Genomic DNA, 15,085 nt, shown 5'->3' on the forward strand with positions numbered 1-15,085 from the left:
AAGAAAAAACGTGTCTGGTTAACGCACATCGGAAGGAGGAGTCACAAAAAACTGATTAGTGAGTAGACACCGTGTACAGTAATCCATAGACGAGTGCTTGTGTCTGTTCACTTTTTTTTTTTTTAATTTTCTTTTCCCCCCCTCCACATCATTTTTCTGCTAAGGCTAGCACTTTGTATTTATTCATGTTTGTTTCGGAGCCTTGACGAATCTCGACGCCTTAGCGCCTTCTTCTATGTTGACCCTACTGTGTACAATACAACAAGATGTATATTGAATTTTGTGGCTTTAATAATGGTTCAAAGACATGGGCGGACGTTTTTTCTTTTACCAAAAAAAAAAAAAAATGTAACAACAAATCCAAACTGCACAGCTCTTGATGAAGCCAAGAGGCCTTCACCGCTTTGCACCTCCTTAGGTTGAAATGAAGCCCGGGTGTTGTCTTGCACAAAGGATTATTGGAGGACACATTGACAACCAAAATATCGGAACGTGACGAGAAAAGATATTGCCGTCAAATACTTGGAAAGACAGTAATATTGCGGGACTAATGTTAAGCCCTTGGCAGCGTTTGCGAAGGTAGCAAATGTTGTTTTTCGAGGTCGCAGACATTTGCCAACAGTTTTAATTGTTTTACTCGTCGCAACAATAAAAACTGTCGGCGACGAGATACTGTTGCCGTATGTCTTTGCGACCTCGGACGAACCCTGATGAAAAATCAATGTCTGCTCCCCCAGCAGATGTTTGCCGCTCAGTCGGATGCATGGGCTTAAAGGCGCAAAAGCCAGTCATAACTTTGCAAGAAAAGATGTGGCAAAAATAAGCCTACACAAGGTTAGAGAAAAAATACATTAAAGAAGTATGGGTACAAGGAAAAAAGCACGTCATGATTTCAGGAAAGAGAAAGTTGTGAAGAATGACTGTTACTATAATGAGACTCATGTTTTTCCTAAAAAAAAAACATTAACATGGTAGTTGTGAGGGGAAAAAATGTTTAAAGGGCACAAGAAGGAAGTTGTACATTGAGAGAAATGATGGAAAGAGGAAAAAAAGAATTGCTGGTTGTGTTTTTGAAGATGGGAAAAGCAACGGTCTTATCCTCAGTGGTTAATTAGGCCTTCAGTAGCGATTTACCCGACAGAGACCCTGAATAGTCGAAAAAAAAAACATAACAGCATGCAACTGTGCCACTTACATCATCTGGAGACGTTCAGAATAAATATTTATCTCATAACGGACAGATGACATTTTAATACAATTTCAATAGGCAGGTTTTGTTATTCCAACTTGTCGTACTGTAACCGACCCCCCCCCAAAAAAAAATAAATAAATAAAAATGCGAAAGGATACAAAAATGGATATCAGAGCGGGAGAAAAAGCTTGAGAAAGAATGTAAAACGTTTGTGGCACTAGTACAGACCCCTTGAAAAACGCAACAGGTGAAGTGGGAAACCAAGCAACAAGTGTGAATTGAATTTTTGCAATCTATGTGACGTATTAACGAACAGATTAGTGCCGCCGAGAAGCAGCTGTTGGCGACAAGGAGGACAACCTTGAGGGGCCGAACCCAGGATCCGGAACCGGCGGCTCTATGCAAGGTGAGCAACCTCCTCACCCACTATGTGCTCAGTCTTATGATAGCACCATAGGGGACAATCATACCCCCCCCCCACACACACACACACCCGCAACGTTTGGCAGCTGTTCTTGTCACTCTTCTCAAGGTATTGTTCGAAACAAAATGGTGGTCACAGGAATGCCTTTGGTTTCTTTTTGGCTCGCTCACATATGTCAAACATCGTCTGGAAGGGATCGTCAAGCGGTTTTTAAACTTCAGTTGATAGTCCGTCATTGGAAAACGGTGTCTTACTTCTTTTCCAAGTGTTTGTGTCACCTTGGGTTGTTGGAAGACGTGTAAAAGATGACGCGTGCACGTCGTGTAAGACATACCACTTTTTATTAAATGCACAGTATCACAAGGAACATCTCCATTAATTGTGGTTAAGCTACTCACATGATGCACAAAGCATTGGGTTGATTGATTGATTTGATTGATTGGTTAAAGCAAGGTTAAATCTGCCCCACACACACGCACAGTCTTGCATCCGAGTGTGCGTAGCAACGCACACACATCATCTCAGACACACGCACAGTCGTATTTGTACAAGAAGTAAAATTAATTTGCACATTAATCAAGGTCCTTTTCGTCCCTTTTTTTAAAACCACATATTTACAAAAACAATTATTATCCTCCTCCACCCAATCCCACATGATTGATTACATTCAAAAGAGGTTCCCCGGCCTTCTGGATTACATTCAAAATAATATACTATTCATGATGCAAAGTCACAGTTATTCATCTGTAAGAGGATCCCGAGAGGCTACAGTCAGTCAGAAGCCTTTTTTTTTATTATTATTTATTAATACAAACTTCTCTGCGCCCCCGAAATTAAGAGTGAACATTAAAATGAAAAAGATTGGATATTCACCTGGATTATTTTTCCCACGAGCACAAAGAAAATACAAATGTTATTTACAGTACATGATGTATGTATTGTCAGTGGCCCAGAATGCGTGATACCCGCACGGGTATGCTAGTGTGTAACGTAGCCTATATCTACAGCAGACGTCATAAAAACCAAATAAAGGTGATTCTGCTATCTTTTTTTCTTATTAAATAGCTGCTTAACATCATTTTTTTAAAAAATGAATCGAACACGGACTTTCGACATTCTGAAAATTTGAAAACAGCTCCGGGTGGGACAAAATATCGCAATACGGTGCAGTATCCATCCAGCAATATCATATACATATAAATTACGAGCAAATGTTATTAGTGGCGTAACCATATTGCGAGCTAAATTACATCTATCAAGTATTTGCAATTGTCTGGGGGGGGTTGTCCCTCACAAGGGGGAATGGCGCTATAGCGGGGCTAAGGAGGTTGATAGCCCTGTCAAAAATACGTGTAGCCCCAGTTAAGCTCCCCCTGCCGCGCCCAGCATTTTATTCGATATTCTAAGATAGATAAATTATTTTCTCAGCCCTGCTATATATCAAACATGCCCCCCCCCCACCTCGAGGACCCGTGCAATACATTGGTAATCACATGATATTTTGTACTTGTTAAATACCACGATACCGTATCACAAATTACTCTGCGATTCACATCGATTTAGTCACATCATTTTCTGTATCAGGATACCGTTTACCGTTGGCAATACCGTATGTATCGGGTGAGAGATGCTGTCATCGAGAAAACGCAGCGACATTGGCCAAGCCTCCGCAGTGTGTCACAACCACAACTCGCGACGCCATCAAAATTGGGATGACATCAGAGCAATCCGCCCAGATGCTTGCTCGTAACTTAATGCTCCGAGGCCATGCCGGCGTCGTCACTGACACGTCATCGCTTGGATCGTATCGCACCAAAAAAAAAAAAAAAAAAAAACCACAATAATTTTTTAATTATTATTTTTTTTAACAATTTGGATTGTTCTGTTCAAGTGGACGACACAGATCCACAAAAAATGGTGATGCTGCTGGCGGATTAAAAAAAATCTGGAAAGATATGAAAATAAACTGTGCTCTTCTTATGTTTCGGGTTTTGGGGGAGGGCACAGCTCAATATCTCAACATGTGTGCTTTTGAAGTACATGGAATAATACAATTGCTGAAAGCACTCCCGACAACATTGAAAACACCACACGGTCGTCGTATATGTATGGCCAGTCTGTGGGAACCTATTTACAGAAAATATGACATCATTGACTGGGAGGGGATCAAACGCTAATAAACGCAGTAGTCTCCTTGCTCAAGTCGAGGCCGTTTATCGTATGTATTCTTTTTCTTGGAGTACATGACAAAACTTTCTTTTACTTTGGCAACTCTTCCCACATTTATCGATTTGTTTCGCAATACATCTTTGTCTTGAAGTCATGGTGCGTGGGGTCCATTTTGACAAATATGGTTCAGTACACAAAATGGGGTTTATTTTTTATTTTTTATTATTATTTTTTTTTATAATTTAGTGGCTTTGTTCATTTATTCCAATTTTGAAAGAATAATCATTCTCTACATGATCGTATATTATATAATTTTCCTTTACATTTAATGATTATTTTTCACGGTATTTACCAAGGCGACTGGACTCCATTTTAACCTGCTAAATATGGTGTGCTATAAAATGTTTTTTTATATTCTTGTACATAAGATTAGATTTCTAAAGGATTGAAAAAAATTACAAATAAGTTAATAGACAACAATTATATATACTATATGGATTCAAGTAGAAGCAAGAGGACTTGTTGGTAAAAAAAAGGGCAAAAATAATAATAAATAGAATTATGTAATCGAATACGCAACAAAATTTAAAAATGTCTTCCAGTATATTCCTATATTTTTGATTGGTTTCATTTTCAACGTCCACTTTTTTTTTCCCAGATTTGAACACATGGGCTGTGTATATGACCCAGAATGCATTACGGCTGCCCCCCCCCTGCCCCCCAGTTGAAACCGGCCTGCTACTGGATGCACAGCGAGGGACGTTAAAGCAAATATAAGTCCCGAATTTAAGGCTTTTTCTCAACGCACTGACGACGGGTAACATTAACAGGGGACATTTACACGTCCACTAACTGTACACGGCCGCACGCCTTCCTCCCTGCCTCTCTCTCTCTCTCACACACACACACACACACACACACACACACACACACACACACACGTAACTGTACAGCAGGGCTTAGTAGCAATCACCTCAGCCCAGGATGTCCAGGTAGACGGGAGAGGCCTTAGCGAGGCTTTGGAGCATAGCGTGTATCTCCTTGATGTTGAGCCTCATGTAGGGTTCCCTCTGCCAGCAGCCCAGCATCAGGTCGTAAACCTCCTTGGGACAGGTGCGCGGCCGCTGGAGCACACGGCCCTGCGTGATGCACTCGATCACCTGTAGGCAAAAAAAATTAAATAAATTAAGGGCCGGCGGTGAAACTGGATGTTCAAAGATCACTTTCTGGTACCTGGAGGATAGCATTGGTAAAATGACGGCAATAAAAACCTGTACGAAGCCATCTCTGCTATTTCGTTTACAAAAGATGATATCAGAAGGTGGAACTGACCTCGTTGTTGGAGAGCTGGTACCATGGCTGCTTGCCATAGGTGAAGATCTCCCAGAGGACCACGCCCAGGCTCCACACGTCGCTCTCGGTGGTGAAGCGTCGATACATGATGCTCTCCGGGGGCATCCAGCGGATGGGCAGCATCGTGTGGCCGCCCACCTGCGCCGCCGCCGAGACCACGACAACAAGTGAATTAGAAAAGATACAAAAACGCAACTCTGCCACATGCACCTGGCATCATCATCATCATTTCAATTGAGTCAACTATTGCCAAAGAGTGGCGACCCTCTGTTGGACATGCTTGTGCTTGGCACCAAAATGCCACCAGAGGGCGCAACCGCAATATTTAGAGGCATGGCTTTGGCCTGGGTGCAAAAAAAAAAACACATTTTTAGTGAATAACAGGATAGATTCCTCCACCCCAAAAAAAAAAAATCAGCCTTGGCTCACTACAGGTTGGGAAACACTTTCCTATATTAGAAGCTGATCTAAAGGAAGTGTAATCCCTTCATGGCCTTACAGCCACAGAGGATAATCAACACTCTCTATGAAGACATCTTAAGAATATGAAAAAAAAGAAGAATCCGCTCAATTTTTTTTTTTTTTTTTTTGCTCTCTTGGCCCTCATTACCATAGAGACTAATCCATATATGCAAAACGTTTTCATTTGCATATAAATGGCATCGAAATGAAATGAACCACGGGGAATTTAAATGTACTGACTCTGTAGTAGTCGGTGCTGTAGACATCTCTGGACATGCCAAAGTCTCCGATCTTGACCAGTAGGTTCTCACCCACCAGGCAGTTCCTGGTGGCCAGGTCTCTGTGCACAAAGTGCTGCGACGCGAGGTAGACCATGCCGGCCGCGATCTGCTGCGCGATGTGCAGCATCTGCGACTGCGTCAGCTCCACCAGGATGCTGTGCTGCCCGTCCGCCATCAGCACTGCGTCCGGACCGTGGGACCTGCGTGATCCGATGATGGTCGGTAAGTAAAAAACAAAAATATATGTACCGTATTTTCCGCATAATAAGGCGCACCTAAAAGCCTACTGAGTGACATCTGCCATCGAGTAGTGAATGTTATTTGCAACTTAAAACTGATCAGGTGTGTTGTAGGGAAGCCTTTTTATAGCTTTTCAGCATATGGTTAAACTTCCACTTCTACCTGAGGAACTTGTTGAGGTCTCCATGCTTCATGTACTCAAAGACCATGATGAGGGGGTCACTGTCCACGCACACGCCGTAGAAGGTGACGATGTGCTCGTGCTGCAGGTTGGTAAGTAGCTCCGCCTCCCGGTAGAAGTCGGCACGCCCGCTCTCGCTGGCCTCCTTTAGCGTCTGTCCGTGCACGCATGAGAAGGAATCCATAAGGACGCGCAACGTATTGATAATCGATCCTTACCCGAGACGCTTCCTGTACCTTGACGGCCACATGGATCTTGTCGTGGTCAGGTGTCAGGTTGTAGCACTCGGCCAAGAAGACCTTGCCAAAGGCGCCCTCACCCAGCTCGCGCTTCAGCACGATGTTGTGTCTCTTGATGTGCTGCACGACTGCGGGGAGGCCATGTCATGTACAAATATTATTAATAGTATAAGCAATACCGTTCAACACCCAAATAATCTTTCCCCATTGAAATGAATAGGAATACTATTAATCTGTTCCGACCTTCTCGAAAAATCCAGACATTTTTTGTGATGTTTTTTAATCAGAAAATTAGCACTGTGTAACATTATACTTTATAAAAAAAAGCAATAGTATTCAATCTCGTTTTAGAAATACAATCTCTCTCTTGTTTTCAATGAACAGTTAGTCCTGTATTTTTATGTTGGTCATAATGATGGTACTTGGGGAGTTAATTTTTTTTTTTTAGGTGGTACTTTTAGGTGGTAATGTTTATAACCACCACTGTCCACAATTTAATTCCACAGTTTTTTTTTTTGTCATCTCCGATGACTGGTATCTATTCGCGCTGCACCGAAATGGATGTATGTGAAAAGGTAGCGGATTACCGGATCAGGCGCTAACTCACATGTGTCTGGTTTCAGCATGCTGCCGGAGTTGCCAAAGTATTGCGGGTTCTCAATGACAGGGATCTTGGTCATGCCGATGATGACGGCGTCGGGGGCCATCTCGGAGGACGATGGCGTGTTATTGCCGTTGGAGACGTGGTGGAGGGGGCTGGCCGAGTCGTCATCGTTGCTGATGACCGACGACGAGCCTGGCAACACGAGGGCAAAGAGGAGGGTGAGTGTGAAGAAATTTTCTTCTGAATAATCAATTTAAATACAACTTTACATATTATATCACACTCTACATACACTCGCATGCAAGAGCAAGTCACAAAAATAATCACAAAAACATGAGCAATGAAACCAGAGAATATGTCACATGTAATGTCTCCAAAAATGGTGTTAACACTAAAACAAATGTGTTTATTGTATTTTTATTGCTGCAGCGCCTTCTCTCGGTAGCAACAGAGAACTTTGGAGGTGGGATAGAAGTTTGAGAAAAATAAAGAAAACACAACTGAAAGCATTTTAACATGACTAACCTTTAATTCCAAATTTGGAGTTCCTTCCATATTTGAGAATGATCACCATGAGAACGCAGCCCATCAAAGCCACACCGGCGATTCCCACAACCATGTAAACCTGAGGGAGTGGGAGAGGGGGTGGGGGGGGTAATATATACAAAGTAAATATACCACGGGGGATGGCCATTTGACAAAACGCCACTGATGGCCCACTGCGTTAAATTAGTCTAATGCAGTCATTTGTAATGCCTTGTTTCTCACTTACAGCAATGCTGTCATCCATTGGCGGCAGTGGCGAGTCTGGAAGGGAGCAGAACTCCATTGTGAGTCATGAAAAGTCACATCATATCAGATGTGCGTGTGTGTGTGTGTGTTTAAATGTGTAAAAAGGTTAAACACACACAAAAAAAATGTTTTGCATGTTTAAAATGGTTTAAAGGGTTGTTGAGAAAAACTTAATTAGTATTTAGCTATGTAGCTAAAATTAGCTGAGCACGTTTGAAAGTTGTTGGACATGACACGGCATCTTGAGAAAAATAAAGAGAACCCATTGAACACTTTTTTCTTTTTTTTTAAAATAGAATCAGGCTGCCGGCCTCAAAAGGGCTCATTCATACTTTGGTTGTTTTTTTTTTTTTTTTTAGTAAGTAATTGTCCCTCTAGTGGTACGAGAAACAATCACAAAATGAATTTTTCAAATTGTGCACAATGTTGGAGAGGCTTAAAACAATTTTTTTTAAATCCAGAACGTATTTTGTACTGTTCAGTTCTATTTGACTTTTAATTACAAATCCAATTTGTATTCTGACTTTTAGAACTGTTTCTTTTCAAACATTTATTTGAATATTATGATCTATGTAGCATTTGTGGCTTTGCATAACTTTACATGGGCTACAATACAAAAATATGAAAATAATAAATGGCTTACCAGTGGTGTCTGGACAGATGAAGACAGGCAGCAGCAGAAGTGAAGGTATACAGAATCATGAATTCAAAACAATCACACACTACTAGACATGCAGCCGGCGTGGTCACTCACAGTCGTAGAAAAGATCTTCTACAGGAGGAGAGACAAAACCGATGTTAGCGGTGGTCTGGACCACGATAAGTCGAAAGAGAGCGAAATGTGGGCGCACCTGTGTGGTTGTAGGGCGGGTCGATGAACTGCGCCGCCACCATTTTCTCGTCGCGGCCGTACTGGTTCTTGGCCACCAGCCGGTAGACACCATTGTGGATGTGCGTCGGGTTGACCAGCTGCAGGCAGCCGTGGTACTCGCTCTTGGTGGACTGGTGAATCCTGGTCCGGATATAGTCCTGCTCCTCCAGCGTCACGTTCTCAAAGTACCACTGCAGCTCCGGCTTGGGGTTGCCCGTCATGCTGAAGGGGATGCACCAGTGGTGGCCCTGCTCCGGTTCCAGCAGCTGCTGGATGATGGGGGCGACTGACGGGATGAGCGGTCGCACGGGGGTGGGGAGTGGTTGGCAAGTCAACGACCGGGGAGGGAGGAGCCGTCCGGAAGGAAAAACAACATTGAAAGGCTGAGAGAGGACATGTTGTTTCGGGGGTGGGGGGTGTCAAAAATGGAGACAAACAATACAGCTGAAATGGAGGCCGACATTAGCACCAGCTAAGATGAACTTTTGGGGGATGTCGATTGGTACAAACATTAGCATTGGCCAAGAGTGGAAATAACGCTTTGAGTTGTCACCTGAGCAAGTTACTTGAATGATTGGCAATTTTGGAAGGTTACTACCAACTATGGCGACAAATATTAGCACTCGCTAACGGTGGCTATGTTGTTGATGGTTAGCCAAGATGGAGACAAAAATTACGGTAGATTATGAAATGTTGTCATTGAGTAAAGTGGGAAAAATCCTCCCATGCTAAAAGTGGCTTTGTTGTTTGGGTGATTGAAGACGGAGACAAACATTAGCCTTAGTTGATAGCGGCAATGTTCGGGGATTAGCCTTCGTTGATAGTGGCAATGTTCTGGGTGGTTATGGTGGTTACCGAGTATGGAGACAAACATTGGCACTAGCAAAACCTTTTCTACAACGTTTTCATAATGGTTGTAAACAACAGATACTTCTGGGTGCCAAACCTCAAGTGCGTCCATTGCACTTCCACAGACACTAAAAGGTTAAGGTAATTTTCAATTTTCTTTAAAAAAAAAAAAATACCGTAATAAAAAAAATTGAGCGAGCGGAATTTGTATGCGTGGAGGACAAATCAAGTCAATGTTATAAGTAGTTGTGCAGAGAAGATTGCATCACTGTCTGCCATGAACAGAGACGTCAAAATTAGCATTATGTTAACATCATGTTAACTATGTCTGTTTCCACCACGTCTATTTATATAATCCATTTACCTGTTGAAATATAATCTAGAGCCGGAATTCCGTCTCCCTTGGAAGCAATTTACCGCATGGAACATCTAATTTGGGATTGATACTTCACACATTGAAGAAGAAAAGCTAAAATCATCATTCAGGCCATTTACCCAGTTTTCTCAATTGCACTATTTTGGTCAAATGACAAGGAATTATTCAAGTGGTTGGACATCAACACCCCGATAGAGTTAGTGTACCGCTAACCCAGAATTATTTCTTCATTTGTGGTGCCATTTGAGCTTTTGCCACCCTGAGGTACTATTTGTGTGACATCTGGTGAAAACAGTCTATCAAGACAAACGTTAGCATCAGCTACCGGTAGCTTTGTTACTGAGCATGGCGACAAACATCTTCACGGTGAACAATGGAAGAGGAAACACGTTGAAGCAGAGGACGGCGTGGCTTTACAGGAGGAAGAGTTATGGACAGGAAACCACACCAACAAGTCAATAAGATCAACGGAGGCAGTAATGAAAACAAAGTGACCAGGTTCTGCTGCTTCCACTCGGAAAAACCAAACAACCACATTTGTAAATGTTGGTGTGCTAATGCGTGCTTACAGAGGATGTTGAGCTGTAGCGTGGCCTCAGTCTGACCCACCATGTTCTCGGCGGTGCATGTGATCACCAGCCCGTTGTCCTCGGGAGAGAGGTTGGTTAAGGTGAGCCTGCTCTCCGTCTCTGTGGGGTCAATCTGGACACATAGGATGACATGGTGGCTCGTCAACAACAATCAAAGAGGACACCAGTTAGCCTCTAGCTGTAGTAATGTGACTTTGGCTAGGTTAAAATGCTAACTCTTTCAACCCCTCCCCCCCCCGCCTTTAATTAAAGATGAAATTGTAGCATTAGCGTCACTCTCCATCTTCATCCGGTCAAACTGTCCACATAGCACGGCATAGCATGGTTGCTAACACTATCCTGGGGTCTGTCGGGAAACAACAACCAAAACTATACTCGTTAGCTTCAAGTGGCATATTTAGTGCACCAGTCAACCCCCTCCAGCACCCCCAAAAAGCAAAACAAAGGTTGTTTAGCCTGTCTCGATGTAGAATTTGTCTGACCTTTTTTTTTTCTAAACCCGACAACTTTTCAGCAAAGACCCCATTTTTAAATAGGCCAAATTAGCCTGGACTATTTTTACTAGTGGATTTATACGCTGTTCGATGCCCTGCTTCGTATTTATGTCACTAGGTTGCAGTCTGTCTAATGCAGCACCTCTTTCCCCAGCACTCCCTTGGTCTGTAAATAAAAATATGATGAATAAGTAACCCCCCGTTTATTATTTATATTATAACCAGCATGAGATTGTTGTACAACTGCCTCTTCCAAACCTTTTAAGCAACGCACGCCCGTCAACCCCCTGACAGAAATGAACAATCCCTAGATCTGTCCTCACAATTGACCCAAAAATGAAAACAAACCTCATTCATTACATAGCGTTACCCACCAAAACATTAAACATCCTTTAGCCTATAGCTCTCTTCATAGAACAGCTTTTCCCAATCTTTTTAAGCAAAAGACTTGGCGCACTCCTCAACGGTGATCCATATCCACTCAAAGCTTTGTAGACGTTTTATTTTTGATCACTAAAAGCTTCAGTGGGTTTCAGGTGGGCTTGTGGATCTTATTTGTGCGGTAGTTGATGGGGTGTTGAATATCTCCCGGTCGAAGACGGATCTTGAAAAATTAGACACGTGCAGGACTGTAATGTAGACCCTGGAGAATGAAACCTTAGACCTAACGCCAGCCTTCGAGAAATGAACGTGAAGCCTCATTGGAGCTCTTTGGCAAATCAGATTAGACCGGCTCACCTCATAGTGAGAGAAGATCATGTCCAGGTTCCACATGATCTCCGGAGGTGGCATGCCCGAGGCGCTGCACAAAGCTTTGACGTCGGTGCCCTGCATCTTGGTCACCGTCGTGGGGGTGACCTCTACTTGAGGAACCACTGTTGGAGACACAAAGAGATGGTCTTAAGTATGAGGTGTGTGCGTGTGTGTGTGTGTGTGTGTGTGTGTGTGTGTGTGTGTGTGTGTGTGTGTGTGTGTGTGTGTGTGTGTGTGTGTGTGTGTGTGGCGGGGTTGGAACTTTAAACCCCCCATCGATCGCTCTCAGGACTTTCAGGAAGCTTGTGCAGCGTTGCTTATTTTAACGTGGTTTCACGTTACCGCAGTCAGGCGGCGTGAGCGTGGCAAAGACTTTTGTTGCTCCTTGCTCGTCCTTGCATTGCAGATCTTGGTTGTCGGGTTCCTCTTGGCTCCTCAGTTTGATCCAGAGGTTCTCGCAGATGCAGTCCAGAGGGTTTCCGGAGAGCAGGAGACTAAAAGAATCATGTTGGTCGGATCAGTGATTCTCAAGATAGCGCCTCTTTGTGTGTACAAAAGAATCTCAATTTAGTGGACCCGGAACCAACAGACCCCGGAGTCAATGGACAGAAAAGTTGGATGAGATGCAAACCCAACAGCTAGCGTTTGAAGAACGGGCCTTACGAATAGGAGATGTTATAATTCTGAAAGGTCCTCCATGACAGCGTCGACAGGTTGTTGTCTCGCAAATTCCTAAAAGACAACAACAACAAAAAAAACATTAGGCCACCAATATGAAGCATTATATTAAAAATTATCGAGCTAGCTAGCTAGCTAGCTATTTTCCTGTCTGTCTGTCTATCCATAGTGGACAACAACAAATTTATTACTAGTAGTAGGAGGATATGTTGCGTTGAAATGAAGTGAAAGGCTTCTCACACGTATTGCAGTCTTGTATTGTTGTAAAAGGCATCTGGGGATATGGACGTCAATCTGGTCCTGGTTACTGTTCTGTGGGAAATCAGTTTTCGTCAGATGAGCCCAACGAAGTGGCATGATACCATAATCATCACATACTGTTTCAGAATACAATAATGCCTTGATATAAAAGTTCATTTTTGTTTCTTTGGAGTAAAAATATCACTCTATAATATAGTACTTTATAAAAAACAGTGTGCAATGTTGCAATCTAATTCAATATGCTTTTCCTTCTTGTGTGCCTGCCTTAGCCACTGGGAGGCAGTACCGTGTAATACAGCCGTGTAGACGCAAAAGAAGCAGAATAGACTTCTTCTACTTCTACAACTCAGTAAACCGCTGACATGAGTTATTTTCCACAGAGAATAAAGAACATATGCCTCTACTTAAAGCGTTGTAAAACCGCAGCTATCAATACTAACCGTTAGCATGTCTGTGGGATTTTCCACTATGTGTTAGCATTGAGCTAGCAGGTGCTGTTCTTAAGACATTGCAGTTTGATTGTTTTCAAAACACAGCATCTAATTCTCTTGGCCTAATGTTGAGTCCAATTGTCTTGGGTTGGAATAGCAGGTCGACCCCATGTAAAGCAGAGATCAAGGTTTTTTGGTTTTTGTTTGTTTGAGCTTTTAAAAAATTGTAGAAGCTAGTTATGTCACCCTGAGTTGAATAGCAGTTAACAGGCGGTGAACTCCATGCAACACAGATGTGAAGCGTCACTCTGAAACAATGCTTATACTACAAACACGTGGGATACTTACAGGTTTCGGAGGTTTATGTAGTGCCTCAGACTGTTGTCGTTGAGCTCAAACAGCCTGTTTTGATTTGCAATGTATCTGTCAGGGAGCAGATAATACAAAACGTTATGGATGTTGTGGTTTATTTTTATTTTTATAGTCTTCATATGTGCCTTGAGATTGTCTAGGATAGGTTGGTTGCTTTGGAAAATACATACCCTTGTCTGGCAACCCACTTTTAGACAAAAACAATCGTGTAGGACATATTTTGTTTTATTTACAACCATTTCCATGTTCCTCAATGGGTGCGCTTCTTTGATGAGCCACATATTGTCTACATCACATTTCATGGACTGATTGACTCAAGGAGACGTGGATATCCCCCACACTAACAGCGATTTTCAGTCGTAAATATTGAACACGTTTAATATTTAAGATTGTCAGACCTGACTTGTTTTGGACTGCATTGTCGGGACAAATCCACTTTTCACACACCACAGATATAAGGATCGTCAGATAGGACAACGTTATAAGACATACGATAGTGTGGGATTTGACGTCCTTGGTCGGGAAGGGACAAATCAGGACGAAAAACAGCCGGCCTAAGCTGAAGTTTTGGCGTGAGAAATCGCATACGGGATGGACCGGTTGACAGCTAATCGCAGGACAGTCAATCAAGCATTCACACCAAATGTCGCTAAGGCTATATTTATTTTTTCTATCCGAAAAAAAAAAAAAAAGGTTTTGCCACAAATTTTTTGAAAATTATGTAATTTTTACTGTTGTATCATATATCTGACCATTGCCATGTCTGGCCAACACACTTAACCTGCATGTGTGCAATCTTTCAACAATCTAATCAGGGAAAGTGTGAGTGTGTGTGTGTGTGTGTGTGTGTGGGTGGGGGGGGGGGGGTGTTCTGGTTGTCACATTGACGACTCTTTATGGACACAGCTTTCCGAAAGCTGGGCTAGTGTGTGTGTGCGCGCGTGTGTGTGTGTGTGTGTGTGTGTGTGTGTGTGCGTGTGTGCGTGTGTGTGTGTGTGTGCGCGCGTGCACATTTCATGGAATGCTGTGTAAATCCAAATAAACGTGCACGAACGAGGATTACGCACGCGCGGCTCGGTGTTAGTGACACGTAGAAACGCGCGCGTGCACACGCACGCGGCAGCACGATTTGATTGTTATGATGAAATGATACGCGATGATATTAAAGGAGGGGGTGGGGGTACGTGAACATGATCACCTTCATCCTAACATCTCATCGTCATCGTCAGGTTGATACGCGCGCGCACGCTCACGCACGCACGCCCTTACATGTCGGTGATGTTTTCCATGTCGTCCAGCGTGAGCAGCGGGAAATCCTCGATGCTCGGCGCCGCTCCGTCGACGCACGCGATCCGCGTTACCGTGCAGGTGCAGGCGGCGGGGCAGGCGGCGCTCAGCCCCCGCAGTGTGCGCAGCGCCAGCAGGAGGAATCCTAGCCGAGCCATGCCATGCCAGTCCATCGCAAAAAAAAAA

At 43.2% G+C, this 15,085-nt stretch overlaps 1 protein-coding gene and 2 long non-coding RNA genes across 3 annotated transcripts; 2 read left to right on the plus strand and 1 right to left on the minus strand.

Moving 5' to 3' along the window:
* Positions 1 to 1,373: 1,373 nt before the first annotated feature.
* Positions 1,374 to 4,552, plus strand: LOC109527931 (uncharacterized). The gene is made up of 2 exons (XR_002170605.1): positions 1,374 to 1,598; positions 4,444 to 4,552. It is a non-coding gene; the product is annotated as an uncharacterized LOC109527931 (long non-coding RNA).
* Positions 1,941 to 15,079, minus strand: ntrk2b (neurotrophic tyrosine kinase, receptor, type 2b). Its single transcript, XM_019890126.1, has 19 exons — positions 14,882 to 15,079; positions 13,589 to 13,663; positions 12,789 to 12,860; positions 12,534 to 12,602; positions 12,213 to 12,364; positions 11,856 to 11,992; positions 10,603 to 10,735; positions 8,789 to 9,094; positions 8,692 to 8,709; positions 8,581 to 8,589; positions 7,918 to 7,952; positions 7,671 to 7,770; positions 7,149 to 7,337; positions 6,539 to 6,669; positions 6,284 to 6,456; positions 5,841 to 6,081; positions 5,118 to 5,276; positions 4,707 to 4,945; positions 1,941 to 4,676 (listed from the first exon to the last, which is right to left on the minus strand). Exons 1-18 carry the CDS (start codon positions 15,070 to 15,072, stop codon positions 4,760 to 4,762), a joined length of 2,376 nt encoding a protein of 791 aa, XP_019745685.1. The 5' UTR covers positions 15,073 to 15,079; the 3' UTR covers positions 1,941 to 4,676; positions 4,707 to 4,759.
* On the plus strand, positions 7,292 to 8,225 carry LOC109527930 (uncharacterized). Its single transcript, XR_002170604.1, has 2 exons — positions 7,292 to 7,363; positions 7,920 to 8,225. It is a non-coding gene; the product is annotated as an uncharacterized LOC109527930 (long non-coding RNA).
* Positions 15,080 to 15,085: the final 6 nt, after the last annotated feature.

This window comes from Hippocampus comes, unplaced genomic scaffold (genome assembly GCF_001891065.2).
Source record: "Hippocampus comes isolate QL1 unplaced genomic scaffold, H_comes_QL1_v1.1 scaffold185, whole genome shotgun sequence".
NCBI lineage: Eukaryota > Metazoa > Chordata > Actinopteri > Syngnathiformes > Syngnathidae > Hippocampus > Hippocampus comes.

Bases quoted from the DNA above. Each gene is read 5' to 3' on its own strand.
- ntrk2b (XM_019890126.1), bottom strand. From the start codon at position 15,072: ATGGACTGGCATGGCATGGCTCGGCTAGGATTCCTCCTGCTGGCGCTG. The intron at 6,082-6,283 runs GTAGAAGTGGAA...CGGATCACGCAG, and splicing joins GACCTCAACAAGTTCCTCAG to GTCCCACGGTCCGGACGCAG. The intron at 4,946-5,117 runs GTCAGTTCCACC...TTTTGCCTACAG, and splicing joins ACCAGCTCTCCAACAACGAG to GTGATCGAGTGCATCACGCA.